Source organism: Schistocerca serialis, chromosome 12 (assembly GCF_023864345.2).
Source record: "Schistocerca serialis cubense isolate TAMUIC-IGC-003099 chromosome 12, iqSchSeri2.2, whole genome shotgun sequence".
Lineage (NCBI taxonomy): Eukaryota > Metazoa > Arthropoda > Insecta > Orthoptera > Acrididae > Schistocerca > Schistocerca serialis.
The window spans coordinates 10267061-10288181 of NC_064649.1; the positions used below are offsets into that span (position 1 = coordinate 10267061).

Here is a 21121-nt window from a genome sequence, read left to right on the forward strand (position 1 = left end):
AGAGTATGCCAGTGAACACTGTCAAAAGCTTTCTCTCTAAGTCTACAAAAGCTAGAAATGTAGGTTTGCCTTTCCTTAATTTACGATCTAAGCTAAGTCACAGGGTCAGTATTTCCTCACATGCTCCAACATTTCTACGGAATCCAAACTGATCTTCCCCGAGATCAGCTTCTACCAGTTTTTTTCCATTCATCTCTAAGGAATTCATGTTAGTATTTTGCAGCCGTGGCTTATTAAACTGATAGTTCAGTAATTTTCACATCTGTCAACACCTACCAGATGGTAGAGTTTTGTCATGGCTGGGTCTCCCAAGGCTTTCAGTAGCTCTAATGGAATGTTGTCTACTCCTGGGGCCTTGTTTCAACTTATGTCTTTCAGGGCTCTGTCAAACTCTTCACGCAGTATTATATTCCCCATTTCATCTTCATCAACGTCCATAATATTGCCCTCATCGCCCTTGTATAGACCCTCAGTATACTCCTTCCACCTTTCTGCTTTCCCTTCTTTTTTTAGAATTGGTTTTCCACCTGAGCTCTTGATATTCATACAAGCAGTTCCCTTTTCTCCATAGGTCTCTTTAATTTTCCTGTAGGCAGGTTACCCCTAGTGATACATGCCTCTACATCTGTCCTCCAGCCATCTCTGCTTAGCTGTTTTGCACTTCTTGTCAATCACATTTTTGAGACGTTTTTATTCCATTTTGCTTGCTTTGTTTGCTGCATTTTTACATTGTCTCCTTTCATCAATTCAGTATTTCTACTGTTACCCAAGGATTTCTACTAGTCCTCGTCTTTTTACCTACTTGATCCTCTGCTGCCTTCACTATTTCATCTCTCAAAGCTACCCATTCTTCTTCTACTGTATTTCCTTCCCCCATTCTTGTCAGTCGTTCCCTAATTCTCTCCCTGAAACTCTCTACAACCTCTGGTTCTGTCAGTTGATCCAAGACCCATCTCCTTAAATTCCCATCTTTTCACAGTCTCTTCAATTTTAAGTCTACAGTTCATAACCAATAGATTGTGGTGAGAGTCCACATCTGCCCCTGGAAATGTCTTACATTTTAAAATCTGATTCATAAATCTCTGTCTTGCCATTTTATAATATATCTGAAATCTTCCAGTGTCTCCAGGCCTCTTCCACGATCCAACGTTCTTTCATGATTTTTAAACCAAGTGTTAGCTATGATTAAGTTGTGCGCTATGCAAAATTCTACCAGGCGCATTTCTCTTTCATTCCTTACCCCCAGTCTGTATTCACCTATTACTTTTCCTTCTCTTCCTTTTCCTACTATCGAATTCCAGTCCCTCATGACCATTAAATTTTCATCTCTCTTCACTATCAATAATTGCTTTTATCTCATCCTACAATTTTCAATCTCTTCATCTGTGGAGCTAGTTGGCATATATACCTGTACTACTGTGGTAGGTGTGGGCATCGTGTCTACAATAATACGTTCACTGTGCTGTTCGTAGTAGCTTACCTGCGAGACTATTTCCTTATTGATTATTAAACCTACTCCTGTGTTACCCCTATTTGATTTTGCATTTATAACCCTGTGTTCACCTGACCAGAAGTCTTGTTCATCCATTTCCCTTCTTTAAGTTTTCTAACCTACCTGCCCCATTAAGGGATCTGACAGTCCACGCTCTGATCCGCAGAACGCCAGTTTTGTTTCTGCTGATAACAATGTTCTCCTGAGTAATCCCCGTCTGGAGATCCAGATGGGGGACTATTTTACCTCCAGAATATTTTACCCAAGAGGACGCCATAATCATTTAACCATACAGTAAAGCTGCATGCTTTCGGGAAAAATTAAGGCTGTATTTTCCTCTTGCTTTCAGCCGTTTGCAGTACCAGCACAGCAAGGCCCGTTTTGGTTAATGTTAAAAGACCATATCAGTCGAATCATCCAGACTGTTGCCCCTGCAACTACTGAAAAGGCTGCTGCCCCTCTTCAGGAACAACACATTTGTCTGGCCTCTCAACAGATACCCCTCCGTTGTGGTTGCACCTACGGTACGCCTATCTGTATCGCTGAGGCACGCAAGCCCCCCTACCAATGGCAAAGTCCATGGTTCATTGGGGTGGGGGTATTAATACATATACTTAAGGCTATCACACAGTGACAGCGAATGCTGGCTTATGGCAGTAACAAAAGGGGTGGCAGTTATTGGTAAAATTGTGAGTTGTAGTTGAACTTGGAATAATGACTACTATATGATGTGGTAACTCAAAGCTCTTACTTACAACATAAATTGTTTTAGAGATATCTGAAATTTCAAACTAGAAAAAACCAGAAAACTTGAGGGAGGAAAAGTGTTTCGGTGTAACATCTGACACCCAATGCCGACGAACTAGTACCCTGTCCAGTGTGCCAACTATCTTGTATTTTATACAGATCAGTTTTGAGTGGTTACCGATGTCGTATCTCTCCTCACAGTTCCCACCCATCATCTGGATTCCGCGGCTCCTCGACACTGCTGAGTGACTCGAACCCCCTGCTGGTGTACCGCTACGAGAGTGAGTGCTCGGTCCAGCAGCAGCTGCAGCAACACAAGAAGAAGGCGGAGGGCAAGGTGTCACCACCCGCACTCAGCAAGCGTGGCATCCTGCGCCAGCAGCAGAAGGAAGACGGCACCGGCCGCCACCACCGCCACCGTCACCATCGCCACCACCACCTGCGGAAGCCGCCACCGCCACCTCTGGACCCGGATAAAGACCTCTGTGATGATGAAGAAGACTTTGATGAAGGTAGGGAAAGAGATGTGACAAAATTGTGATATTGTAGCATAAAACTTGAAGGGATTGAAAATTTTAGTAAAACTTATGCTTCAAGATGGAGTAAGAAACCAGAAGTGTCTTGATAAATAAGACAGAAATTATTGCTTTTTTAATTATTTGTGAGGGTGTGTTAGTGTTTATTCAAACTAGTTGTCTCACCTAGTCTTCTTTTAAGTGATCAATTCTTCACATTTTTTGTAGTTTAATACATTAATACTTGTCAATTATTAATTTACTTCCTCTGTGAGCAAATGCGAGAGCTTTTCTGCTTTCTAGGTGGAAATGTTAAGTTATTTAATTTACAGTAGTATTAATTGTTTTTGTGCCCCCCCCCCCCCAAAAAAAAAAAATCATAAAAATCATTAATGTCAGAAAAAAATGCAAGTAGTAAGGATAGTCCCTACGTGTGCAAAGAGAGAGTGAGACAAGGAGAAGAAAATGGAAAGGGCAATGAAGGGACGAGATCGTAAGTAAGTAACAGACAAGAAACTGGATAAAAATTCTATTTGTATAGAAATGGTTGTTATTGACTGTAAAACAATACCTCTCAAAGTTAAGGACATACTGGATTATGAACAGCAGATATCGTTCCAGCTCTTTTGATGTGGGTGAATGAGACAAAGAAAATGGTATTGCGGAAGGTAATTAACCTAAAAAAAATCCAAGCATTTCAGTCAGGGTAAGTATATTCGTATTGATTCTACAGTAGGTTTAGCTTGATAATACAATAGAACATGTAATCTACTGTATTTCAAAAGGGGTGCAGAGAATAAAGGTAGTAAAATAAGTTCTAAAGTTGAGGAGAATTAGCACTGAAATTGGGGATATCTCGACCAGTTTGATGCTATCCAAAGGAGGGGGGATAAAATCTTATGGCAGCTATCCTGATTTAAAGTTCTCGTGATTTCTGTCAATAATTTCTCGTAGTAACTAACGTGGTCTTCCAAGAAGGCCACAGATTCATTCATTCCCTCCCTCCCTCCCCCTCCCTCCCTCCCTCCCTCCACCCTGCCCCTCCCCCCTCGCTCCCTCCCTCCCTCCCCCCTGCCCCTCCCCCCTGCCCCTCCCCCCTGCCCCTCCCCTCTCCCTTCCTCCCCTCTCCCTTCCTCCTTCCTCCCTCCCTCCTTCCCTCCCTCCTTCCTCCCTCCCTCCTTCCCTCCCTCCCTCCTTCCCTTCCTCACTCACCCACCATCTTCCCTCCCTCCCTCCCCCCATCTTCCCTCCCTCCCTCCCTCCCCATCTTCCCTCCCTCCCTCCCTCCCTCCCCATCTTCCCTCCCTCCCTCCCTCCCTCCCTCCCCATCTTCCCTCCCTCCCTACCTCCCCATCTTCCCTCCCTCCCTACCTCCCCATCTTCCCTCCCTCCCTACCTCCCCATCTTCCCTCCCTCCCTACCTCCCCATCTTCCCTCCCTCCCTACCTCCCCATCTTCCCTCCCTCCCTACCTCCCCATCTTCCCTCCCTCCCTACCTCCCCATCTTCCCTCCCTCCCTACCTCCCTCCCCATCTTCCCTCCCTCCCCATCTTCCCTCCCTCCCCATCTTCCCTCCCTCCCCATCTTCCCTCCCTCCCTACCTCCCACCCACCCCATCTTCCCTCCCTCCCTCCCTCCCTCCCTCCCTCCCTCCCCATCTCCCCATCTTCCCTCCTTCCCTCCCTCCCTCCCCATCTTCCCTCCTTCCCTCCCTCCCTCCCCATCTTCCCTCCTTCCCTCCCTCCCTCCCCATCTTCCCTCCTTCCCTCCCTCCCTCCCTCCCCATCTTCCCTCCCTCCCTCCCTCCCTCCCTGTCTCCCTCCCCCTCCACACTCACTCCCTTTTTCAAAACTATCAAGTTGCATCAGAACTCTGATTCCGCATTACACTGTTCGTTCCTCGCAATTAGCAGGATGAATTAGTTCTCGTGTTGATGTACAGAACGACATAGTGCTTAGTAACTCCCCAAGGAGGAATCCAAAGCTGTGCTCCATCTCTGTTGATCGTTAATTTGATGAATCATTGAACGCTGATCTTACATTTTACTGGACTACTAACTGATATGTACTGAAATGTCACAATGCTGAATACAGTAAAGTGTATGCTGATTTTATTAGGTTGGTGCATAACTTAATAGCATTTTTGTTTTGCATATTGGTATTCCGACTGCTATGGATTTATTTTTCATTTATCATATGTTACTTTTAGTTCACTGTGTTGCTATTTGAGTTTACATATTGTCATTTGGAGATAGTGAACGGAGCTGTGGACACTAGAAAATGAGAGTCAAGTGGAGAAATTGGAACATTTCTGACATACTCTTCTGTTTGAATTCAGCAAAGGGACGACAGAAGTGGGTGCAGCCAGAAAAATTTGCACCATATAAGGTGATAATGCTATTGGACAGAATACGGCAAGGCGTCAATCATTTTAAGGAGGATCATTTTGACATTAGTGACTCCCATTGTTCAGGAAGACCTTCAGAGTTTGAAGAAGATGGTTTAAACACATTAATTCACAGTTATCCATGTCTGTGTTCTCGAGAACTGCCAAATATGATAAACTGTGTTCATTCCACCATTGTGTGACATTTGCATGTAACGGGGAAGGTTGAAAAATCGGATGTGTGGGTACCGCGTGCTCTAAGCCAAAATCACAAAAAACACCAGGTGGCAAGATGTGCATCTCTGCTTGCTCATTATCAATTGCCTTCTGAACAAGCCGAGCGGTTCTAGGCACTTCAGTCCGGGACCGCGCTGCTGCTACAGTCGCAGGTTCGAATCCTGCCTCGGGCATGGATGTGTGTGATGTTCTTAGGTTAGTTAGGTTTAAGTAGTTCTAAGTCTAGGGGACTGATGGCCCCAGATGTTAAGTCCCATAGTGCTCAGAGCCATTTGAACCTTAGAAGTGCAATCCAAGAACAGTGACCAGCAAGACAGCTTGAAGTGATGCTACTCCACAGTAATGCCCGCCCACATTCTACTAGTTACAAAAAACATTTTACAGGAATTGGGTTGGGAAGTCATCCCACACCCTCTTTATTCACCTTGTCTCGTGCCCTCAGATTTTCACCTTCTCCTCTCTCTGTCGAACAACTTTCAAGGAACTTCCTTTGCAGATGAGAATGTGCTCCGAACAGGGCTCAATGAGTTTTTCACCTCAAAATCACATGATTTCTACAGTTGTGGAATCGAAAAGTTACCGCAGCGCTGACAGATTGTTGTAAAGAGTGAAGGAGAATATATTATTGATGACTGAAGTCTCCATTTTATGTATCTGTGATGTTTTAAACTTACGGAAAAATGCTATGAACTTATGCACCGACCCAATAGTTTATTATAGGTAAGTTAAAAATACTCTTTGGAACAACTATCAGGATATTTATTTCCGGAAGGCGAAAGGAACAGTCCTGTTACTTACTAGGTATTTTAGAAAGCCAGAAAGTGTTTTTATTCTTTCATTTTCATTTTTCATGAGATTCCATTACTTACTCACAGACCACATTTGATTCCCAGATAACAGGCAGCCAGTGGCAAAATGTCTTATCAGTAAGCAGTCTAGTGTTGTTTTGTTTTTATACCAACACACACTGGCACTCTGTCCACAGGAGTGGATGCCGGCACAGATTCGAGCTACGAGGAGCCGCGGCCGCCCACGCCACCCCTCCCCCGCAGTGCGGCGGCAGACGCCGTTCTCGGCCTCGACGGCCTGCTGAATGTGAGCGGCCTGTCGTCGGTGCTTGGCTCGGCAGAGAATCTCGAGGGCTGGGGAGACGACGACATGAAGAGGCTGAGGATGCAGGTGTGTGTCTTGTTGAGGGCCAGGGAGCAACCAGCTTGAGATGCCACGTTTCTTCCTGTCTCGCATTTGCTTACATTTGTGCAGTGTGTGGAGTGCTATTGTAGATTGTTTTAATGCACTCAGTAGCTGTTCCACAGCATATTGTTTGTATACAAAAGTAGGGCATGGTTTAGTGTACCACATGCCATTTTTCATTTCATTGGCACATTGTTCACAATTACGAAAGCTATATTTTGTATACTTTACGATACTGCCTAAACATATTGTAAAAGAGAATGAGAGTTATGTTAGAATCACAATTTGAAGAACAGCAGCATGGTTCTAGGGATAACAAAGGCACAGTTGACAATATTTTTCCACTGTGAGAAATAATAGAAAAATTATTGGGAGAAAGGAAAAGACTTACCAATAGTGCCCCTAGATTAGGGGAAGGTATATGGCAAGATGCTGAGGTATAAAATATGGGACTGCTTAACAAAATTGAAAGTCTGCAACCATCCACTTACAGAAATTCATATGTTGTGTTAAAAGTGTTAGAGCATCGTACTCATGGGTGGAAAGTCAGAGTGGTTTTGAATGGGGGGGGGGGCTGTAATAAGCATTTGCCAATACTTATCACACTCATCAATACTGTAACGAAGAACATAAAGAAAATGGGAAAAGAGCAACTAATCTCATGACGATGATGATAATTAATAAGTCACTTTGTCAAAATTTAACATACACAAACTACTGAGAAAATCTAATTTGCCGACTATCATCACAGCATTTATTTATTGGCATTAAATCATGTAAAATGAAATGATAAGAGACATGTTCCATTCATGTCCACTATGACATTATATTCTAGTGCAAAGGTCTAAAACTCGAGGACTTTTTCTGACAGGCATCAGGCAGGAAATTGGAAATCTCTAAATATCCTTGCTGACTAAATATTAGTGATGAACAGTTTTTACCTCAATCAGGATTCGAAGTAGCTACCTATCATATTGAGTGCCACCACACAGCTGTGCATTGGAGGCCTTGCCTTCAGAAGTGGGCTAAGTGACAGCTACTATGGAGAAAACAAAGTAACTCTTTTCTACTATTGTGTAGTATTAGAGGAAAAGTGCTAAAGAAAGCTGAAAGTTTCAAGTACCTGGGAGCATGATAGAAGAGAGTAGGAGGAATGATAAGGAGGTTTGCAAAAGGGGAAGCAAAGCACGTTGTCTTGCAGACTAAGAATCCTGATGTGGAGCAAGTATTGAAGAGGAAGGGTGGGTGTGACAGCCACCCTAAGGCTTGGCAGTTTTATTTAGCTGTTTTAGTTCATCTAGGTACTCCAAAATCACAGGGCGTACAGTCAGACTATCCTCCTATCTGCCTGATTTTGTCACGTTCTAGTTGGATGGAAGGGCAGCACCCAAATAATCAGTAATGAGAAAAATACCCGAGTCTCCATTGTGCCCTATGCGGTGGGGCTTAAATGCCACATAGGTACAAAGGTCTAAATAAATTGAGAAGACCAGTTTTAACTTTGAAAAAGTGTGTTGAGAGGCAAAGGGACTTACATTATGAATTACTATGTTGAGAGTGATAAATTAATTACGTAATATAAGTATTATTTGTTTGTTCAAGAAAAATTCATAATTACTGCCGAGAAAACTGAAAATGATTCAAAAGTGTTTAGGTGCAGTTTTCATTCTAATAGCCTCTTTCATACTCACATATAGCCACACTCAGTTTGTGGACCCACTTTGCGTATTCTGGGCACTTGACCACCCAACCTCAGTGTCCAAAACCTTTCCTGGAAGTGAGCAGTCCACCCCTTTCCAGCCATTCTGGTCTCCTTATTAAAATTACATGTAAGATTATTACTCTCGGACAGATCAGATACTGCGCGTCATAGATATTTAACAGTTGTACTGAAAGATCTTGTTTCCGACAACATGAGAGACCGTAAATTCCCAGTTTTTGTTTTGAGGTAAAACTGACTGAACCCCTACAAATGCCTTGTTGTTATCAGTATTCACTATTTGCCCATGTAAATAATAGTAAAAATGGAATAAAAAAAAACTATTAATTCAGCATGAATATCTTGGCCACTGGCTGGCTGTTGTGCCCTCATAGACAACATTACACAGAAGTTTTCCTTAGTCGGTGATGGCCTCCAACAAAGCAACGTCGATATGGTAATTTGTTGCTAAGTAACTACTCTTTCAATACAGTTGCATTAGAAAAACCTAATTTTTTATGACAATTTGTAATAATCAGATGAAATGAGAATTTGCCTTCAACCAGAGGGTCTCAAAACTATACAAAACTTGACTGTTAGGCAGTGTAACATCCTGGCTTCTTCAGATGACCAAGTGTTAATGAGGCATTTGGACTAAGACCCTTATTCAGTTTCCCTTATTTTACCTATTCTTTCCATACATGTTTGTTGTGTACAGTTTCCTTTCTACACGTCATGCACTAAGACGTAGGCATCTGTTCTCAGTTGGGTGTTGCTGTTCTCTAGTGTCCGAAATTCTCTTTACATGAAACCCACAAACACACTTCGCAAGAGTACAATAAATCAATTTTTCAAAGTGTGGAGTAGAATCTCTGGACAATCATATAGAGACATACAATGATCAGCACAGAGTAGCATAGCAGTCACAGACTGAAATAAATTTGACGTTAGAGCTTTCTGAGCAAGAAAAGTACACAGCACAAGTTCCAATACCAGATTCACAAGTAAAAAGCTGAAGAACATCCCAAACAGTTTGTCATCTTAATCCACAAGTCTATACAACAGATCACAGAAGCCACAAGAGTGCCAGTTACCTAAAGAAATTAACTACATGTAAATTAATTTATAAACCTTTTTCTAATACACAATCTCTCTCTCTCTCTCTCTCTCTCTCTCTCTCTCTCTCTCACACACACACACACACACACACACACACACACACACACACACACACACACACAATGTTCAATAGATTAGAAGATTTTGTCAGTGTTTCCTGCCCACATGTCACACTTCAGCACACATGGGCAAAAGCTTCTACTGGAATTCTGTTCAAAATCACTGTCACAGTCTGTGGAACCATTTCGACATCCTCAAAATGTGACCCCTAATAGCTGATTTGTGTTTGGAAAAGAATGAGGTTTGCTGAGGCAAAATATAATTCGAGGCTGTCAGCAATGGTGACACAGAATTAAGATGCGCCACAACAAATTTCAATTTCTGAAAAACATTCTAGCCAACCACAATGAAGAAAAAGATTGGTATAGCAAACTTCAGTCTACATGATTCCATACCCATACTCATTCATTTAATAGCACCACTAGTTTATCGTGCAAAAATTCAGTCCCAGAACTCTCGAAACTAACTATATTCTGTATATTGCAGAAAATTCACAAGATTATGCAGAACAATAACGTCGTGCAAGTGCTAGCAGTCAAGACATATTTTTTCTGGTCGGGTTCTCTACCATCACGTTCTTCGTGCAAACTCCCTAAATGTGTGTCCCCTCCACTCCCTCCACCCTCCCTTCCCCCTTCTCTCTCTGCCTCCCTCCCTCCCTCCTCCCCTCCCCCTTATCTCCCTCTGCTGCATCCTTCCCTTCCTCTGTCTCCGAGAATAGATTTAAATAAAGAGTTGTGTATCTCGTACAGGTGAGCAAGTTCCTGTGCGGACAGCGCAGCAATGTGATGGCCGACGTCTGCAACGGAGGGGCGCCGCACAACACCCCGGAGCACAGGCACCTGCAAGGTGGCGTGGGGGTGGGAGCGGCCGGAGCTCCCCGCGGGAGTGGCGGCAGCTGCGACTGCTCGGGCGGCTCGGCATCCTCCTCGGGCCGATCCTCGTCCGGCAGCAACAGCGGCCGCAAGACTGTCAGCTTCCGCCTGAGCCTGCCGACACCCCCTAACTCTCCGTCTGCCGCGTTGCAGCACCAGCAGCGGCTCTGCCAGGTAACCCCGATGTCTCGTCGCACTGTCCTGCCCGACAGATACTTTCCGACATGTTGTCGTAAGTGGTGCTCTCGAAAGTGTACCCGTATGAGGTATCGTTTAAAATTTGTGACTGTACAGAGGACTTGTACATCTACATTTACATCTATATGGCTACAAAGTCTTTCATGACATATTTCTTGAATAAAAGTCTCTCGGTGTACATGCTGCGTCAATTCAGGATAAAACTCCAAGCTTTCGACCACTACCTCCACGGTCGTCGTCAGCGCTAAAACTGTCTGTCGTGAACTGGCGAGGCTCCAACTTTTATATGCGAAGGACAGCTTCTGATTGGCTGGAATACGTCATAGCAACAGCGACATGGTGCATAGTGAAGTGGTGCCCTCTACTTCCATAGATGTAGTTTCTATCCCGCGTTGCTTGCAGCGCCACCCCTTGAATCAGGAGGTAAAGTGCGGAAAGTTTTCCTCTGCGATTTTACTTTATCCAGTGCACTCTTCCAGGTGTTGCTAAGTGCACAGCCGTTGTCTTTGTTAAAGCTATTATCGCTAAGTCTAATTTCGACCGCTTGCCGGATCACAGAGTCCCAGTAATTCGATGCGTGGGCTATTACTCTGGTTTCTTCAAATAAAATCTTATGCTTGTTAAGCAGGCTATGCTCGGCCACCACTGATTTTTCCAAATACATGTATTTCAGGTGGCACTGGTGCTCGATGCAGCGGTCGGCAACGGTACTTACAGACTGGCCCACGTAATTCTTGCCGCATTCGCAAGGAATACTATAAATTCCCGGCACTCTTAAGCCGAGACTATTTTGCATACAGACTTACATCTGCATAGCCACAGCTTCCATCATCCGTCTCAGAAGAGAATACTTTAGTACACAGAGCCAGGACTATTTCCGACAAAGACCACCTCGGTCCCGAGATTAACCATTTGACAACTGTTTTCAAGAAGAATGGTTATTCTGCCGGTGAAATTAAATCAGTATTGTCCAAGAAAGTAAGACACGATGCCGTCCATAAACACTTCCATTTTGTGGTGCTACAACAAGCAGGATAGGCAGAGTCCTAAAGAGGCAAGGAATAAAACCAGTTTTCCGACCACCTAGGAAAATTAAGGAAATGTTGAGACCAGTCAAAGATAGTCTCGGCTTAAGGGTGCCGGGAATTTATAGTATTCCTTGCGAATGTGGCAAGAATTATGTGGTCCAGTCAGTAAGGACCATTGCATTGAGCACCAGCGCCACCTGAAGTACAGGTATTTGGAAAAATCAGCAGTGGCTGAGCATAGCCTGCTTAAGAAGCATAAGATTTTATTTGAAGAAACCAGAGTAACAGCCCACACATCGAATTACTGGGACTCTGTGATCTGGGAAGCCGTCGAAATTAGACTTAGCGATAATAACTTTAACAGAGACAACGGTTATGCACTTAACAACACCTGGAAGAGTGCACTGAATAAAGAAAAATCGCAGAAGAAAACTTCCCGCACTTTACCTCCTGATTCAAGGGATGGCACTGCAAGCAACGCGGGATAGAAACTACATCTATGGAAGTAGAGGGCACCACTTCACTACACACCATATCACTGTTGCTATGACGTATTCCAGCCAATCAGAAGCCTTCCTTTGCATATAAAAGTGGGAGCCTCGCCAGTTCACGACAGTCAATTTTAGCCCTGACGACGACCGTGGAGGTAGTGGTCGAAAGCTTGGAGTTTTATGCCGAATTGACGCGGCATGTACACCGAGATAGATTTACATCTATACTCTGCAAACCACCACGAGGCGCATGGCAGGGGGTATGTCCCATTGTAACAGTTACTAGAGTTCCTTTCCGTTCAAGTATGAGGTGCAGGAAGAATGTTTGATTGCCTCTGTGCATGCAGTAATTACTCTAATCTTATCCTCACAATCCCTACATGATATGTAGGAGGTGCAGTATATTCCAAGAGTCATAGTTTAACACCAGTTCTTGAAACTTTATTAATAGGTGTTCTCAGGATAGTTTATGTCTGTCTTGAAGAGTCTTCCAGGATCTCTGTGACACTCTCCCACAGATCAAACAATCCTGTGAGCATTCTCTGTATACATTCAGTGTACCTTGTTAGTCCTATTTGGTACGAGTTCCACACATTTGAGCAATATTCTAGAAACGGTTGCACGAGTGATTTGTGGGCAACCTCCTTTGGAGAGTGATTGCTCTTCCCCAGTATTCTGTCAATAAACCGAACTCTACCATCTGCTTTACCCACAACTGAGCCTAAGTGATATTCCATTTCTTATCTGTACAGAGTTACACATAGATATTTGTATGAGTTGGCAAATTCCAACAATGACTCATTGATATGGTAATCCCAACATACTAAGTTGTTGGGTTTTTGTGAAGTGTGTAATTTTACATTTGTGAACACTTAAAGCAAGTTGGCAAACTTTGCACCAGTTTGAAACCTTATCAATGTCTGACTTAATATGTATGCAGCTTCTTTCGCACAGTACTTCATCACAGATAACAGCATCATCTGCAAAAAGTCTGAGGTTACTATTATCTACAAGGTGATTAATATACAACATGAACAGCAAGGGTCCCATTGTGATACTAATCTCAGACTGTTTGCAGATGATGTAGCTATCTATAAGGATATCGGTCCATGAGGTTCAAGTAAAAATGAATTTCAAAAATACCTTCTCAGTTCACAAGCTGTGTCACTTTGATTCGAACACTCTAGCTGTCGATAGCTGTCTCTGCCGTCATCAGCGGGAGTTAGAAATCACCAACTGCTGGAACTGGCATTGTATAGGTGCGGTAGCATTTTCAGCAACCTTACAGAGAGGGCTGAAGTGACGGATGTGTGGAAGGCAAGTTGGGCAGCTCCTTGCAGCTCTGCATACCAGAGTCCTTTATTAACTTCCTTGTCATCTTGATGATGGTCTGTGTTGTATTGCGAGAAGTAGTGGTGAAGAAATTAATGCCTGCAGATTGGCAAAATATCTGGAATTGTTATTAGCACACAAATTGGGATACTGCAAACATCAAATTGTTAACTTGCAGTCTCAAGTTGTGACCCACAGGAAAATAAAGACAGGCCAAAACAACATAACGGTTAGTGTGGACATTGTCACTTTTTACAAGGGTGCTTCTACAAAACATGCTTCATCTTTTGGTCCAACAGTTTCCACCTGAGACAGGGTGTATACGACCCGGGACAACCGGGAAAAACCCGGGAATTTTTTCATCCGGGAGAAAACCGGGAATTTTTCGGAATTCTGGGAATTTTTCATTGTTTTAGCTTTCGGTTAAATTTTTGTAATTTTGACTGCAGAATTGATTTTCTAGCAAAGAACGTTTTTGTATCCTGCTACTGGAGAATGATACTGCAGCAATAAAATATAAACGAGAGGGAAAAAAATAAAACTTTAGTGGCAAAGGGAATGTGCAATTTACAACGAAACCCAGTGCACGCACAAGCGTCTGCAAATAGCAAAAATATGTCAAAGGCCGTAGGGCGCAGACTGTTAATTCTTCGTAACAATGAACTGCTTGCTATGAGCATGACGTCACAACTGTTCACATTAGGTTCGTTTGACCAATTGCCAGCGGTCTGTTGTGCATGCGCATTTGACTCGCGTATAAGCAGTACCTTCTACTGCTTCCCGCTACGGCGCTACTTGTAGTTTGGCTGTTAGCTGTATCGGTAGTAGCTGCAAGCAGCCAGATGCAAACGAGAAAAAATTTTCTCACGCGCCCTAGCTGCCAGATTCGCGCTTGCACAGAGTTGTCTGAGTTGTAGTGGGGAGGGGGTTAACCTGCACGTGACCCGTGTTTACGTTAAGTGATTTCGCTGCTTCTTATCGTTTACAGCTCCCACGTCAAATGAAAACAAAACGGATTTCTGTGGCCGTGAGCTATCAAGTGAATTAAAATACATTCACATAATTACGGAGGACAAAAATATATTATTAATTTCAGTTTTCTGATTTTATTTTATTTCCACGTTAGTAGCAGTCAAGCATTAATCGCCTTGCAGAACAATGAAGTTATTTTTGCAAGTTTGCTAAAGAAATTTGGCTTGATTAGTCTTTCCGCTGAGGCGATCATTTTATTTGAAACAAAGTGTTTCATTCTACAGTATTGGCTAGTTTCAACTGTTCGCTGAATTTCAAATGCACATTATTATCTTTTGCCATGTATGGCATTATGCCATAATAAAGAACCAAAAATGAGATCATATAGTACTGGTACTCCAAGAAATTTAACATCCCAAAAACCACACTGAAAAGCTTAATATCAGATGGGACCTGCTTCTTTGTGAATCTGGAAAAAGGCAATTTGCACTTCAAGCTGAATTATGCATTTTAGTATGGTTTACGAAATTCCGATGCTCTTTGGAGTATCGTCTGATGCCCTGTTTCTTTTATGGTGTAATCTAAGCTCTCTTAGTGCTTTATACACACGAACATGCGGGCTTCCTACACCACTGCAGTTGCACACACACAATAATGTCTGTTTTGTGGCGCTCTCTGGCAGCTGGTAAATCGAACCTATTTCTAACAGTCTCCGGATAGTATTGTGAACGGTGGTTAGAAAAGCATTACTTTCAAAGTAAATTTCTTTTTACCCAAGATGAATTATGTTTCGTGTGAGAAAGTGGGATGGATATCTAAATCACAGAGCATTCGAAACTGAACAGTTTGAGGACCAGCCACTTACAAAAATTTCGAGCAGCGAGACATTTATGTCATAATTTTAAATTTACTGGCACATTTGTGTGATGTATCTTAATGTATAACACACGCAAAAAAAGATCACTATTACATGTGAAAGCTTAGCTTCTGTTGTAGCGTGTTAATCTTAGAGACCAATATTATATGTGAAAGCTTAGCTTTTCTTGTAGATATACGGTACTGTGTACATTAATATAATCCGTTAACTTTTCCTCTTGTGTGTTCGCGCTATGTAACAAGTGATGTTGCTATTGGCTGACTAAAACACGTGTCCTATGCTCTGAATAGCTGCTGTCATCAGCTGGCGAGATCTCGTGGCTTGAGATATGACTCGGTTACAAAAGGACATATCAACCTTGGTTTCAACGCTCCGGAAACTAACGCGCTGTGTTTGGTGCATTTCGAATTTATACTTTCGTAATACGAAAATACGCAGCATATATGTTGCTGCAAAACAAAGGTCTTTCCAAAACGTCTCTGCCCCATCTTTTCTTTTTTTTTCTGCGAAGTTCTACGCGATTGTATAAAACGTTAACCATTCAAAGGATTGATAAGTTTTACAGTTCCGAGGGAAAATCTATGGAAAACGTACTGCCACTTAGCACGGAAAAAGTGTATTTTCGCCCGGGAAAAAGCATATTTTTATACGGGAGAAATCCGGGAACAATCCGGGAATTTTTTTTTCCTTGTCCCCGTATACACGCTGTGAGATTGTCAACGTGTTCCACCATGCTTTAACAATAACCTAATTACTGTACTCTAACTAATATTATGAGATGATGAATAGCATAGCTGTGGGATCTCAATTGTCTCTGACCTTCACGGATCACTTTCAGGAGTAAATTCTGAACTCTGTGGGGCTAGAATACGTTGGCAACACCTTCCTGACATGGCTTCACAGTGAAAATGTACTGTAGCAGTTTGTCGACCACTTGGATGGTATCCAACCTGACATTAAATTTACTGTCAAGATGCAGAGGGATGGGAAGCTTCTGCTCTTGGAGGTTTTATCTGAGTGGAAGACATTAGACATACAGGATGTATATGCACACTTACCGATACTTGAATGCCAAGTTCTCACCACCTTGTAAAGAAGAAAGTGGTCCTGAACAATTTAGTACACAGAGCGAAGATATTTCTGATAACGACCATCTAGAGTCTGAATTTGAGCATTTGAAGCACACATTCATTGCCTGTTTCAGTCCGAAGGACAACTTCGACTGGTTCTCATGTCGTGCAGGATGGCGTGTTACATCGCTTACAGCTGTTATCTGAGAATGTCTAAGATCATCATGCACATGGGATTGTGCTCAGTTTTTTTTGCCTATACGAGAGTGCTTAGCACTCCATACAGTGTCTGATATGTTGCAATTTCTGTGATTATTGATCTGAAGATGGCCATGGAACTGGCTGAAACTGCTAAATCATGAAAACAATATGAACTCTAGGAAAGACAGACATAACCAAGATCATATGACTTAAGAGTGCATATCAGTATTTATTTCAATCGGCCCTCTGGAGCAGATACAATACTTCAGTGTGTTTTACATTCCTGTGTGTTATGTTGCATTTCAGTCTTTAATTAACTGAACACCGAAAATCTTAGCTGTCATGTACTGGTACTTCAAAGATACGTGATGTGCATTTAATGACAGATTTTCAAGTACGTACGTATGCATTATGGACTTTGAGTATTGTGATGCACTGTTATTCATATGCCCAGCACTTTTGTATAAAACTTTGAATTATGTTTTCTTTATCTGTTTGAGAGGTATACTGAAATGATGTGTAGGTCGAAAGTGATTTTTAACTGAAGCTAATTCATTCCACTCTGTTTTCAGAATGACTTTCCATAAGCACTGAATAGCAATTTCTCATACCCTCTTATAGTGTTATGTTGTAATTGAGTTTTTGTGCCTTAGTACCGGTGTAATTGATATTCAGAATTTTGCATATTGCTCCTTCCTCTTCTTACAGGGGAAGCTGGCAGACAATGAGTCTAGTCCATGTGAGAAGGCTGTGAGGCCGGCATCTCTCCTGACACATGTGCACAGCCCATCTGTGCCTCTGGCAGCAATCGACATTGCACAAAAGAGGGGTAAGTTTCCAATACAGTTGTGCACGAATTGTTTTGATGAAGTGGTGGTTAAGGGGATTGATCCACAGGTGATGTAGTCTCCTGTGGTAGTTGGGTCAGATGTCATCTTTCATACAATACACTCCTTACAATAGGACAGATACAGTCAATGTTCAGTCGTTTGTTTGCAAAACTGCCTTAGTGCCATCGGTTGTACTTGTGCTGATTTTATGAATTTTTGGATGAGAATCTTATCAACTGTGGCTTTCAGTTGCATGAGCTGAGCGTAAATGACACAAGTGCAAATGAACTTGACCACCCAAATGCCTAAAACTCTTTGCCCACTCTGTAAGATCCACATTCAACTTTCTGCAGTGTCCCCACAACTAGCCACAATCTCACCCTCCTTAATCTCTGACTGTAAAGTTAATATCACCGTAATAAAAAATAAATAAATAAATAAAAACCAAGCGAACAAAAAGTTACAGCAGAAATAGTTCACATCTCTCATAAGAAAAATCTGCAGTTCATGTGAGACAATTGGTTGTGTTCCAAAGCAGTTAGCTTACAAAGTATGAAAACTACAAAACAAAAAGATTAATGGCATAATAATGTGTCAGCGTTTTATAAGAGAAGTTACAGTGTGACCAGTAACCTATGGCTAGATATAATACAGATTTTGGCCAAAAAAATAAATAGCAGTAAGTAATAATTTATTATTGTAAAAATTATGGCATGAACAATTTTATAATCTGTAAATACTGTATATAAAAACTGCAAAAGTTCAGTCGATGTGTATGTTCCCAATAAACTACACTCCTGACTAGATGAACTCTTCTTAATCCCCAATTTTGACACCAACATCTACTAAATCACTACTCTGACAACTTGCTGTTACAATCAGATTTTATTACATGTTGACTATATGTCGGACACTATAGTAGCGTGCATCTTTGTTTGACATCCAGTTCAGATTATAACATTCAACCAAATAAACAAAATGCTATTACAAAAAGATACAGTACATGTTGATATTATTGCAATATATTACATTAGTTGCTGATATTCCTTGGAGCCCTGCACGGCACAGCAATCTCTTTGCTGCACTTGTGACGATATCAAGCACAGCGCTACAGTTAATATCTATGCACAAAGTCCATTAGGAATACTTCAAGCAAATAAACAGACCAACCGTGACAGAACATGCTCCGTAACTAATCTTCATACACAACGAAGATAGTTCTAAATCTCAGAATGACTTTTTTTGTCAACTTTACCAAATTGTACAACTAAAACAATGGAAAATCCAGGATGGAATAATGATAATTTATGAAAGGGATAGATTGCTACTCAACATATAGTGAAGTTGAGTCACAAATAGTCGCAACAAAAAGACTATCAAACAAGTAAGCTAAGTAAGATTTCAGCCAAAAGGCCTCCTTCCAAATTATACAACATACATACAAAATGTACAATTATGTACACTTATTTATTTATATTCAATCAATGTTTTTTTTTTCCTTTCCGGAAATTATTACCAATAAAATAGCGGGAAATCTCATGCCCTCTCAAACCGAAATTATTAACACAGTTCAAATCCACTGAAGTTGCCTTAAAGTAAAAGGTGAAACACACCCGGAATATAAACAGACATAGAATGCAGCAAGGGACATGCAATTCAGTTTATGAAACAAAAGTATGTAGCAGTTGAAAAGGGAGGGAAACTGATTGTGAGACGCAGTGAGCAGCCTTTTGAATAGGCAATGTTGCCACAGTATCATTTTCTTCATCATCGTTGTCACCACCACCACCACCACCACCACCACCACCACTACTATCCCCCTCTATGGCCCTTGACCACCTTACCAATCAGCATCCGTACATCTCTGTTATCTTTCATCATGGTGAAGTCAGCTAACATACAGTGCAACTCTCCCTCCCTCCCTCCCTCCCTCCCTCCCTCCCTCTCATGGTTAGCCCTTCTTTCTGGTAGAATGCCATCTACCTTTCATCATCCTTTTGAACTCCCTGTCATCTGGCATCCTCTTCATTTGTCCTAACCAGTGTTTTACCTGAGGTTTAATAAATTTTACTATATTTTTCCCTTATATAAATTGTTGAATTTCCTGGCTGTATCTTACTTTCCAACACACAGTGTCTCTGGTAGGACCGTAAATTTTTCGCGGAATTTTTCTTTCAAATGCCTTGGTGCTTATACCCTTTTCTGTCATTGTCCACAGTCCTGACCCATATGTAACAACTGTCCGTACAAGGGGATACAATTTTGTTGTTTTTGCAGTTAAGTTCTTAAATACCTTCAGGTTTGCATAATAGGCCCTATTTTCTGCTTGTATCCTTTATGTAATACATTGTCTCGTGATATTATCACTGATTAAAAGGATACCTGGATAATAGTGTAGCCATAGAATTGAACATTGTCATGTATTTTGTCTTGTTTTTGTTTACAGCTAGTTCAGTTTTTACTCCTTCTTCAGTTACTTCATACAATTCTTGCCACAGCTGCAGTATCATATGGTTATGTACATATGACTGGATTTCATCGTAGTACCTCCTTTGTCAAATTTTTTTTTTTTTTTTTTTTTTTTTTTTTTTTTTTTTTTTTTTTTTTTTTTTGACCGTGCAGTGCTAAGTTAGTTTAACATGACTGCAGAGGGCTATCACCCTGTTTCATGTGAAGTTAAAGATCTTGGTCATATTATTATTCACATTTACTTTCAGTGTTGTATCCTTTAACACAACTCTTCTACTTGGTGTATCACAGGTGCCCAATTCATTTAGTGCTTCATACAGTGTTGACACGTTAACAGACTTGTGGTGGAGAAAATTAAACTATTTTGTTTACGCTGTATGATGGTCTTGTAAGTTAAAAATATCTTAACGAGATAACTAAATAGTGTAAAACATAGCTTTGTAATCCATAAATAACTGCTGTGATTTGGCAGAGGTACTGTAGTAGTCCCGTGGAGGTATTAATAGTGGGGATGTAATGCATGGTGGTAGAGGTAATGTGGTTCCTGTTTTAACTTTAGCTTCATCAAAAGTCTCAGTTATGTGTTGTTGGGGCTCTGCGAAATAAACTGTTAAGTGATGTTGAGATTTACACATCTTATAAAGTGTGCCATTGCCGGGGGCTCTAAATTTCTGTTCTGCAGGAAGACAATTGAACATTGGTAGAAATTAATTAAATCTTTGCATCTAGCTGACACAGAATTCTTCATTGCAGGAAACATCTGGTTGGATTATGTTTTCTTCTGGTACTAAGATTGGTTTGTTAAGATATGGTCCACATCATATACACAATGTTAATAAACAGCCTAGTGTGAGAAAAATTGTTTGTTTGCTCTCTACCATGCCACTGAGGCACGAATAAAATACGTTAGCCCGAGGCTTGTCATTTTTTCTTAAGCAAACTTAAGAGATACTTCTGCAAATGTCTCTGGAAAATAAGGATGGAAGCTGAAGTAACGAATTAAAATTTATGCCAAAACTGGGACTTGAATCTGGGTGTCCTGCTTACTAGGCAGATATGGTATCCACTACACAATCCTGACATTTTGGCTGACATAGCTGCACGGGTCACCCTAGCCCAGTGACCTCCCCAACACAAACTTCAGTTCACACCTCAGCCCATCTCGGTTTTCCCCATCTTAAATTGTCAGTGTTGCCGAGGCTCTCTGATTTTTTAATATCTCCCCAACTTGGTATGTGATGGGGAAATTCTGCCTCTACCTCAGACTCGGGTGATCTACTGATCTGACAGAATTAAATTTTCTCGGTGACAAATAGAGTTTCAATTTTAT

At 41.6% G+C, this 21121-nt stretch overlaps 1 protein-coding gene across 1 annotated transcript in view; it reads left to right on the top strand.

The window, feature by feature from the left end:
* LOC126428345 (uncharacterized) overlaps nucleotides 1-21121 on the top strand; it is a 240841-nt gene that overhangs the window by 168438 nt on the left and 51282 nt on the right. The window contains exons 12-15 of the mRNA XM_050090278.1: nucleotides 2441-2751; nucleotides 6362-6555; nucleotides 10201-10497; nucleotides 17201-17321. Of these exons, the coding sequence (XP_049946235.1) occupies nucleotides 2441-2751; nucleotides 6362-6555; nucleotides 10201-10497; nucleotides 17201-17321 (923 nt within the window). The remainder of the gene's footprint in view (nucleotides 1-2440; nucleotides 2752-6361; nucleotides 6556-10200; nucleotides 10498-17200; nucleotides 17322-21121) is intronic.